This window comes from Eptesicus fuscus, chromosome 7, assembly GCF_027574615.1.
Source record: "Eptesicus fuscus isolate TK198812 chromosome 7, DD_ASM_mEF_20220401, whole genome shotgun sequence".
Taxonomy (NCBI): domain Eukaryota; kingdom Metazoa; phylum Chordata; class Mammalia; order Chiroptera; family Vespertilionidae; genus Eptesicus; species Eptesicus fuscus.
In genome coordinates, this window is record NC_072479.1 from 99,403,332 (window position 1) to 99,414,010 (window position 10,679).

General features: G+C 61.8%; 1 protein-coding gene across 1 annotated transcript; it reads left to right on the forward strand.

Moving 5' to 3' along the window:
• Positions 1–619: 619 nt before the first annotated feature.
• Positions 620–10,335, forward strand: RASD2 (RASD family member 2). Its single transcript, XM_008144690.3, has 3 exons — positions 620–766; positions 5,385–5,664; positions 9,285–10,335. Exons 2-3 carry the CDS (start codon positions 5,394–5,396, stop codon positions 9,812–9,814), a joined length of 801 nt encoding a protein of 266 aa, XP_008142912.2. The 5' UTR covers positions 620–766; positions 5,385–5,393; the 3' UTR covers positions 9,815–10,335.
• The last annotated feature ends 344 nt before the right edge of the window (positions 10,336–10,679 follow it).

The following is a 10,679-nucleotide window of genomic DNA, read 5'->3' on the forward strand; positions in this document are numbered from 1 at the left end:
AGTTCGCCTGCTCTGGGGGCCGGAGGAGGTGAAGTGGGAGGAGTCGGTTTAGACTAACTCGGAGCTGCGAAACCTTGGGGCGGCGTTCAAGGCCCCCTCCCACACGCGCGCGGAGCTCGGCGCCTCGCTCGCTCCTCTTCCAGCCGCCGGCATCGCCTCGCAGGGTTGCAGAAAGGAGCCGCGGGAAGAGCTGCCGAGCTGGGGCGGAGGAGGAGCCCCCGGCCGAGCTGAGCAGCACCCCAACCCGAGCGACCCCCTTCGGGGTGGGCGGAGAAGGGAGCATAGGCGGCTAGGACGAGTGCGCCCATCCACGCACGCGCCCCCGGCCACCTCCAGAGGACCCTCTGGGAGTCCCTAAGGGTTCCCTCTAAGACCCGAGTCGCCCCTCCCGCTCTGCCCTCAGCCCGGAGCCCCAGGCGGGGACCCCGGGATCCGACGTCTCCGCGCCTCCGGGCACCTGGCTCAGCAGGAGTCCCCCGGGTCGGGGCAGGGCAGGGCCGGCGGCGGCGAGCCGGAGCCCGCCCAGCGCCCGGTCCCCGCTGAGCCTTCGGAACCCACCCATGGGGCACCGGCTCCCCGTGCCCCCTCGCCCGGCTGCGCCCAGCCCGGCGCCCCAAGCGGCGCAGAGGAGGAGCCGGACGCAGTGACCCAGGAGCCGCAGACCCTGGAAGACTCGGCAGCCGGAGAGGCAGGCTGCTCCCCGCAGCTGCAGGCGCTTCCAGGCAGCCCTCCGAGCGGAACCAGAGGCCCGAACCGCCCTCCCCAGGTAGGAGAGAGACACCGACAGAAGTGGGGAGCTGGGGGAAGGCGGGGGGGGGAGCCAGGCAAAAAGGTTTGAGGATTGTCGGAGTGAGGCCAGGTGAAGCCTGACACGATGAGCACAATAGAACGGACTGTCCCCGGTCCATCCGGCAACTTTGCATATCTAGAGAAAATTAAGTTAGCTGAGCACCTGCTTGGTGTCAGGCCGGGTGCGAGGCCCTTTATTTATGCCTGGTGAGAAAAACTTATTGAACTTCTACTATTAGTGACGGGTGCTAGAAGCTTCCATTGAAGAGCCCATTTAGATATGAGGAAACTGGCTCTCAGGGAGGAAGAGGTACTTACTTTCCCCACCCTCCCCCCTCTTTCCTGAGCCAGCTGTTGCCTGCACACCTGGAAGGAGGGTGGGGCTGGGATGAGCCCCCTTCGCCCCCAGCCCTGAGGAGGACCTCCTCGGAGGAGGGAGGATGAGGAGCACCTTCCTTGCCCAGAGCTCCTTCGCTTTCTCTGGGTTGGTGCGAGGAGTGAGTTTCCTGAGTGACTCCCTTCCCAGGATGGGTGTCCTGTACGCAGCTGGCCGGGGGGACCCCAAGCACCTCTGAGGGGCTCCCTCTGACCTCTCTCCTCTTTGCCCCCAGCCCTGGGAGGAGGATGAAGGATATTGTCCAGGACCTCCTGGGAGGTAGGAGGCCAGGCTGGGGAGGGCAGCCAGCTCAGGAGCCGGTGATTCAGGCTTCCCCTGGCATCAGGGAGACAAGACGGGGCCCCCCAAAACCTCTGCCTGCTCTCCAGTCCCACCCCAGTGGCTGCTCCAAAAAGCCCCTTGACTACGCAGAAGCGCCACAAAGCAAGGAACCCGTTTGCTGTGTGCCAGGGGCTGGGGCCAGGCCCTTTGCCCAAGGTCGCTGAGCTGGTGAATGGCAGAGCTGGTTTGCTGACCGGTGATGCCTGCCTGCTTTCCTCCATCCTGAGCCACCAAGGGTGGTGAGGTTGGCTTTGCAAAGCCCTCCCGTGGGCATAGAGGCTGGTGAATCCGTGTGTCCAGAGAGGCTGAGACGTGCCCTAGTGGAGGAGGCTCGAGATGTGTGGGAGGGAGGGGGGGGCAGGGCAGTGACGGAGTTCTGGGGTGCTCACAGGGAGGAGGACGCAGCCACACTCTCGTCCTGCGGTCCTTGCTCACCTGACCTCCATCTTCCAGGCGGGCCCTGGGGAAGGGGCTCGAGGCAGAAGGGGCGAGCCCACCGATGCCTGTGCTGGGAGCTGGAGCAGGGTTTGCTGGGGAGTCCTGGGCAGGGTGCCCGCACCCCGCTGCCTGGAGGGAGCGGGAGGTAGCGAGGCTTCCCTGAGTCAGTCACTATTGTGAAAGGCTCCGGTCGGGTCTGGGGGGTGGGTCTTCACAGCGGCCAGAGCCCGGGCTTTGGAGCCAGCGGCCTGACTTTAATCCCGGCCCCGCCAGCCTCTGTGCACCGAGGCCAGCGACTCCAGTCGATGGTGGTCCCCGCCTCGCGGGGCTGTTGTGAAGTCATTGGAATAAGGTACACCAAGTACCCCGTGCCTGGGGTGACTCTTCCCCCGGGATGGCCCCGCCGCACCTCTGCTTCGGCCTTTCTGCCTCCCAGGTGCCCTTAGAATGGTCCTGGAGTGGGGGGCCTGCAAGTCACAGAACTGCACTCAGGGACTCACGCTGCTGTCTGTCCCCTTGAACCACCAGGTGGACTGTCAGTTCTAAAAGCTTTGAACTCTGACCCCTGTCTCCTCCTCACTGTGTAGGTGTCAGCCTGGCTGAGGGTAGAGGGGAGCAGGCAGCGCAGCAGAGAAGTTGAGCCCACAGCCCTGCCCACAGCTCCTCCTCTGGGGGAGAAGGGAGGGATGGAGGCGGGAGGCGGAGCCCACAGAGGTGCTGTCACCTGGCACCCAGGTGTCTGAGCCTCACGGAGCCCCACGTGGTTGAGGCCACGTGAAGGCCCACAATCTCCTCTCAAAGAAGAAAGCCCCAGATTTTCCCTCTCCTTGTTTGCCTCTCCCGGCCTCCCCGCCTCCTCTCCTCCTTTCTCTGACTCCCTCCTCTTCTCTCTGAGCCCCTGCCTCCTCTCTCTCTCTCCTCTCTCTGAGCCCCTGTCTCCTCTCTCTGACTCCCTGCCTCCTCTCTCTGGGCCTTAGCCCATTCAGTCACTGATATTAGCCTGTCCGTAAGAGGAGCCCTAGGGGTAGAGGCTGGGTAGGTGGTGATGGAGACAAACACTGTTCCTGGGGGCTGCTGGCCGCCTTCCCTCTCGGTCTAGACAGAGGTGACCACCAGCAGCCAAGCTCCCTGCAGAGGGACTTGGGGAGCGGGATGCCTGGTGTGGGACCTCTTTCCCCCATCTCTGCTGAAGGCGCAGGCTGGCTCACAGCCCCGGAGGAGACCGAGAGGGTTCCCTGCTGTGGCGCCTGTGTCCCCGGCTCCCCACTGCCCACCTGTGCGTGGGCCCTCCTTGTAACAGCCCTTGGGCCAGCCAGGCAGGGTGGGGGTGGAGGGAGAAGGCCCAGAGGCAGAGCCATTTGCTTCATTCATTCATGGATCACTTATTGAGCGCCAGCTGTATACACAGCACTGGAATCCTGTGGGATAAATGGAAAGATGGCTTCAGACATGAGTAGGGTGGGGGACATGGGGGTCTTAGCTTCGAGTCACTGTCCTGGCTCCCTTATTAACTCGGGGGGCCAGTCACGTAGCTTTTAAGCACCAGGGTCCTTATTTGTGAAATGGGGACGGTAACAGGTACCTCAGAGGGAGGTGGTGAGGCAGACCGCCTGCGGTCCGTCCCTTCTTTGCTGGTGGCAGGCGGGCTGTGTAACCAGAAACGAGTTACTAAACTCCTCTGTGCTTCAGTGCCCTCCTCCGTACGTTGCGATACCTCCACCTGCCTTCTGGGATTACTGAGGGGTGAAGGGGGTTAGGACGTGTTCTCATTACTTGGAACATTCTGGAATTTATTAACTGCAAAATAAATGCCAGCTATTATTAGTCTACACTTAGCGCAGTGCTTGGCACGCGGCAGGGGCTTGGTTAACGGTGAGGGTTATCCCGGCTCCAGGCCTGGGGCCGGCGGGGTGCTGAGCAGCCTCCCTGTGCGCACCTCCTTTGCAAGTCATTCATTGACATCATCGTGGTCGCTTGGGATCGGCCACGGTGGCAGTGTGTACGCCACGGAAATTGACAAACGCTAGCAGTTAGAGCTTTTTGAAAAGGTATTTTTTTTTTTGAGAGCTGGTTTACTGCACAGCGGCTGTCCGTCGGCTGGGTGGGCAGGACAGATGCCTGGATACCCTGAACAGGACGTGTGCCAGGGGACTGGCACACAGGATCTGTCTCCACCTCAGGCCTCGGCCTCATGGCAGACAGAGCAGTAAGATGCTGGGGAGAGAGAGCCTTCGCGTACATGAGCGAGGCACTCCAGGCCACTGACCTGGGGCATCCAGGGGTGGGGCCAGCTGGAGCCAGCAGGTACAGCCCTTTGTGACTCCTCTGAGCCCCCGTTTTCCCCGCCTGCACCTCCCTGTGTGGCAGCCTGGGGGTCAGTATTTCAGGGGCCTGTATCCATTCCTCATTCCTCTCCTCTAGAGAGGAAGGGATTCCTGCTGGGGTGGGTAGGGGTCCGAGCAGCCTTCAGACAGGGGTAGCATTTGAGCCAGACCCTGAAACATACAAGGAAGGGGGTGTCCCGGGGAGGGACTAGCCTGAGCTGGGGAGCCCCGGCAGATCTCAGCAGAGCTCGAACCAGCTAGAGTGACGGGGGCTCAGGGGTCCTGGGGGGATTCTCGTGGGTGTTGAGATAGGAAAGGAGGGTGTCTGGGCTGTGACTGGCCTTTGCGGGGGCTGATGGAGCTCCCGGAGGTTTGGAGCTCGGATTCATTTCAGCCTCGTCCGCAAGGCGGGGGGCTCCCATAGAAAGTTCTGGGTACGTCAGAACCATAAACCCTCGGAGTTAGAAGGACTTGAGTTGTTCATGGGTCATTTCTCCGACCCATATCGCCTAGTCCAGGTCCCTGGGTCTCCTGAGGGGGGCAAACTCCCAGGGCCCGGGGAGAAAATTGCCGGGCAGCCCCACGCTCTGGCATGAAGGATGTGGTCTGGACACGGCCTTTCCCGTGTCGTGTCCTGGAACCACAGGCTTCTGGGAGGCCCGAGACGGAAGGGACCGGTGGCTCAGGGAGAGAACGGAATCTAACGAGTTAACATCTCAGACCTCGCCCTGTGCCGAGCCCTTGACAATAGCTGTGTGAGTTGAGTCCATTTTATAGATGAAAAAAGTGACTCCCAGGAAAGTTAGGCGACTCGCCCAGGAGCAATAGTGAGTGATAAAATGAGGATTCGAGCCCTCGAAGTCGGTGCTGGAATGAATAAGGGGTGAGTGAGTGAGTGGGTGGGTGAGTGAAGGAGGAAAGAAACGAGGGTATGAAGGAATGAACGTGCAGAACTCCAGAGCCGCTTCGAGAGACCCTAGTCCACCATTCCCATTTTACAGACAGAAAACTGAGACCTGGTCAGGAGCCAGGCAGAGGAGGCCAAGGCCTTCAGCAGGGGGGCGGCAGGTTGCCTCCGGGGCCGCCTGACGCCCGCTCCCCGCTCTCTGTCACAGCCCCGAGCCATGATGAAGACCTTGTCCAGCGGGAACTGCACGTTCAGCGTGCCCGCCAAGAACTCGTACCGCATGGTGGTGCTGGGCGCCTCCCGGGTGGGCAAGAGCTCCATTGTCTCTCGCTTCCTCAACGGCCGCTTCGAGGACCAGTACACGCCCACCATCGAGGACTTCCACCGGAAGGTCTACAACATCCGCGGGGACATGTACCAGCTGGACATCCTGGACACGTCCGGCAACCACCCCTTCCCCGCCATGCGCAGGCTCTCCATCCTCACAGGTGGGTGCCCGGGGCGGGCGTGGGTGCGCGCGTGCGGGCGTCTGTGCTCAGCGCTTTACGGCGTGCAGAGCGCTCGCCCGCCCGTCGTCTGAGATGAAGGTCACAGCAGGCCCGTGCGCTGTGCAGGTCACATGGGCGTTGCTGCTTGTCCGAGCACATGTTGGCGCCAAGGCCCAAATTCCATTCTGTGCAACTCTGGATCCACTGCTCATGAGCCCCGGAGCTGCCTTCCTGACCAGGAACTGACAGATGGGCTGGGAGGTCCCTCTCCCGGGAACAGAGGGGCTGCTGCCTTCCTCCTGCGGGAGGTGACTCCGCAGAGCTCCGGGGCCCACGGCCAGCCTGCTGGGCTCAGGGATCTTGACCTCCCATGCCCTTTGCCACCTCTCAGAGCGGTAAGAGCAGGAGCCCGGTGAGGGCCAGCCAGAGGGCAGGCAGTAATTACAGTAACGGTGGTGGTGATCGCTAACACTTATTAAGAGCTTTGTGTCTGGGCCCAGTCTTAGAGTTCGGCGTTTATTTATCTAATCCTCACAACTAACCTAGGAGATGGGTATTCGCCTCTATGTTACAGGTGGGGAAACTGAGGCCCAGTGAGGTTAAGTGACTCCAGGTGGTAACACAGCTGATAACTGGAAGTCTGTCTCATGCTTGACCACTAAGCTATCCTGAAGCCGCTCAGCCCTGCGAGCTGATGGGAGGGAGAGGGAGATGGTTGGGGATTAAGGGGCAGGTGGAGATGGGGGTGGGGCCATCACTCACGTGACGCCAGCAGTTTCGGGTGGTAACGAAGGGGGCAGGCCTAGAGACCAGGCTGCCTGGGTCCAAATCCTGGTCCCCCCCCGCTTCCTGGATTGGTGCTGGGCATAGACTTTATCTCTTTGTGCCTCGCTTTCCTATCTGTTGTTGGCATCACATTAGCACCCATCCCCAAGGCCATTGTGAGAACGAAATGAGTTCACACAGGAAGAGCGCTGGGTGAGCAGATAGCAGGTGCGCAGTGATGCTGGTGGGAAGGAAAGCGGCGTGCGTCGGGTGCCTGCTGCGGGCCCTGCGGAGGCACGTCCCCAGCCACGCCCGCCCATTGCTGGGCGGTGATGGAGGGAAGGAATGAGCAAGTAACCCCCTCCCCAGTCACCGCCAAAGTCACCCTCAAATCAGATACTTCTGCACCAAGAAACCCATGTCATGTCATGCCCACCCTCCCCTCCCCCCCCACCCTGCTCAGGCCCCCTCTTGGGGTGCCAGACTTGGGGTGAAATAGTCCATATTTCGGAGAGGCAGTGTGTGAATAGAAAGAGCCCTGGATTGACCTGGGTTCGAGTCCTGGCTCCACCGTTGGGGTGGCGTAGACATGTGACCAGAGGCCTGAATCGCAGTCTTGCCAGCTGCTCGGGCATAGCCTCGCCTCCTCCAGGTGAGGCTGAGAGGAATGGCGGAAAGTGCGTGGGGGCACTCCCGGCACAGGGTGGATATTGCTGGACCTGTCAGGCCTTGGGGAGGGGCCGGGGTGCCCACCCATGTAACCAGGCTGACATCTGAGGCAGGGAGAGGGGGAGATGCAGAGAGCGACCACAGGCATGGTTTCAAAATTAATCTTTGATGACACAAACAGTGTGTACAAACACACCCTCCTTTAAACATACAGACCAGGCTAAAAAGCCCCCTCGACTCATGTCCCTTCCCCCAGGCCCCGCCCCCTCCTGGAGGTGGCCACCCCTCAAAGTGGCGTGGACTCTTCCGGCCCTCCCCCACGAACCCATTAACATTCCTGTTTGAATCCCCGGAACAGAGAGCATTTTCACCCGTTGCCCTTTGACGCGCATATACCATTCCGAGCACATCTGCCTGCCGCTTGCTGTTCCACTCACCCATCCGTGCCTCCTTTGCCAACCTGGTGCTGATGCGCAGGACACTGAAAACCATCCATTCCGCCGCCACCCCTCCCAGCTGGAGCCCCGGCCGGCTGACTCTGCAGCTTGGCTCAGTCTTGCATTTGAATATGTCGAGGCTGCCGAATCCTCAGGGGCCCTGGAGTAGCTTAATGGGACGGGGTTGGCAGCCCAAGTGGATTCGGTTGCCAGGCTGGTACTGCCTGGCAAGTGCTTTTCTAAACAGCCCACGCCGTCATTCATTCCATCCCATCCCATCCCATCCCATCCCGTCGCATCCATTCATCCGGCTTCATGAGCACCCACTGTGTGCCGGGCCCTCGGGAGGCGAGGAGAGGGTGATGGGGACCCCCTGCCCCAGAGCTCACTGTTCAGAGCACACGGTTGCCGGTGCGCAGTTCTGAGCGTGGCAAGTGCTACCGTGGCGACGGGCGTGTGCTCTGGGGTCCAGAGGCACGGGCGGCCGCCACCAGGCCTGGAGCCGCTTCATTCTCCTCTCAAGAACGCCGCCCCTGAGCCTCCGTTCCCGCATCGGCGAAGCAGGGATCGTGACCTCTCACCAAAGTGAGGGAGGGTCTGTGAGCGTGAGGTTGTGATCCCTGTAGGAAGATCTGGAAATCGGGATGCAGGCGGCAGCCCTCCCTGCCCCCCCTGCCACCTCCACATCGTCCCTGTTTCAGACTCAGAGGTCTGCAGCGATGCCGTGAGCCAGACTAGGGATAGTATGGCTTTTGGCGGCCAGCACTCGCTTACTCTTTTTTTCTTTTTAATATTTTTTTAATTGATTTTTTTTACGGAGAGGAAGGGAGAAGGATAGAGAGTTAGAATCATCAATGAGAGAGAAACTTCGATCAGCTGCCTCCTCCACAACCCCTACTGGGGATGTGCCCACCACCAAGGTACATGCCCTTGACCGGAATCGAACCTGGGACCTTTCAGTCCGCAGGCCGACGCTCTATCCACTGAGCCAAACCGGGTAGGGCATCGCTTAATTCTTCTCAAGATTTATTCAAGAAGCAGAGAGCACCTACTGTGTGCCGGGCACTGGCTAGGCGAGGACAGACTTGGGCCCCCATCTTGGCCTGGCCGCGTGGAGCTGTGGGATCGGGGGCCGGCTGCTCGCCCTTTCTGAGCCGCCGTTGGCTCACCTGGACCACGAAGGTGACATGCCTCACAGCGGCCTTGTAAGGACTCAGGGAAACCGTGGGCATAAAGTGTGTGGCCCGTGCCCGCTCCCGAAGGTGCGTGTGCTCATTCTCATTGTTGTACCCAAGACCACTGGCCAGTGCCACTGCAGTCACCTCCTGTGGCCCTCAAGGTCATCCCACAGGGCTGTGCTTCATCCACATGGGTCAGATGGGGAAACGAGATTTGGAGAGGTCGCGTGGCCCCCTGGAGGTCGCGTGGCCGGTGAGTGGAGGAGGCAAGATGCACACCCAGGCCTCCCGACGCCGCACCGAGTGCCTGCCGTGCGTGCGGTGCAGCTCCCCGCCTGGGATGTGCACTGAACGGGACAGGCAGGCCCCCTCCTCTCGTGGACCTCGTATTTACTGTTATTCTACCACCGTCCCCGCGAGCGCATACGTCACTCAGCCCTGCAGGGACACGGGGGGCGTCCGAACCGCGTCCGAGCCAGGCTGTGCCACCGATGAGCCGCGTGGCCTCCCGGGGGTGCGGGCTGTCGGGAGCCGCCTGCGAACTCACCGCCTGGGGCTTCTCTCCCCACAGGGGACGTCTTCATCCTGGTGTTCAGCCTGGACAGCCGGGAGTCCTTCGACGAGGTCAAGCGCCTGCAGAAGCAGATCCTGGAGGTCAAGTCCTGCCTGAAGAACAAGACCAAGGAGGCGGCGGAGCTGCCCATGGTCATCTGCGGCAACAAGAACGACCACGGCGAGCTGTGCCGCCAGGTGCCCGCCACCGAGGCCGAGCTGCTGGTGTCGGGCGACGAGAACTGCGCCTACTTCGAGGTGTCGGCCAAGAAGAACACCAACGTGGACGAGATGTTCTACGTGCTGTTCAGCATGGCCAAGCTGCCCCACGAGATGAGCCCCGCCCTGCACCGCAAGATCTCCGTGCAGTACGGCGACACCTTCCACCCCCGGCCCTTCTGCATGCGCCGGGTCAAGGAGACGGACGCCTACGGCATGGTGTCGCCCTTCGCCCGCCGCCCCAGCGTCAACAGTGACCTCAAGTACATCAAGGCCAAGGTCCTCCGGGAGGGCCAGGCCCGGGAGCGGGACAAATGCACCATCCAGTGAGCGGGGGGAGGGGACGGGACGCTGGGGTGGGGCTCGGGCCGTGCCTTGCGGGAGGCGGCCCCGATGCCCGCACCCCCTAAGAGACCCCCAATGGCGGTCGTTGGCACCAGACTGGAGGACCCCAGCCTTGAACCTCTGAACCTTCTCTTGCCTTCCTGCCTCTTCCCTCTGATTCCACGGATCCCCCCCGGTCCCAGCTCCGCCGGGCGGGGACGGATCTCCGCAGAGCAGGAGACGAGGCTGGGAGACAGCTGGACTTTATGCAGGGACCCAAGTCGAGCCTTCCTGCCCTTGGGTCGTAAGAAAACTGATGCCAGAGGGGCCAGGGCCCCTGCCTCCCACAGGGCCTCCTGGGACGGCGACAGGGTGAAAACAGAGCAGCTGGGAGAGCTCGGCTGTCCTGGCGGGAGACCCAGCCGGGCTCCGCTGGAAGCCAGGAGGGCCCCTGCACTCCCAGGCCTGACACTCGTGCCCTCTGGCTCAGCTGTTCCTACCCCTGCCCCCCACGTGGGCCCCGGCTGTCCGGGACCTCCAGCCAGGGGCATCTGTGTGTGTGAAGGGGGTGCAGCCACGTCTCCGGGGCCATGTCCGTCTCCGGGACCGCGTCCACCCCCGGGACCACCTGCCTCCCTCCGCCTCCTCTCCCAGGTCCCCCCGTCCGCTGGTTTACTTTGTTGTCACAGCTGTTTTCACGTCGTGTGTAGCGTAGGAATGAAATCCTTGTACTGTAAAAGCCTAGTGACCCCTCGTTGGCCAGGCCCCCACCCAGTTCACGTCCACTGCCTCCCCCGCTCCCCGACGGGGTTCCGGGGCCTGTCTGCAGCTGGACAGCGCCCTCCATCTGAGCTTTACAGTTCACACTCGC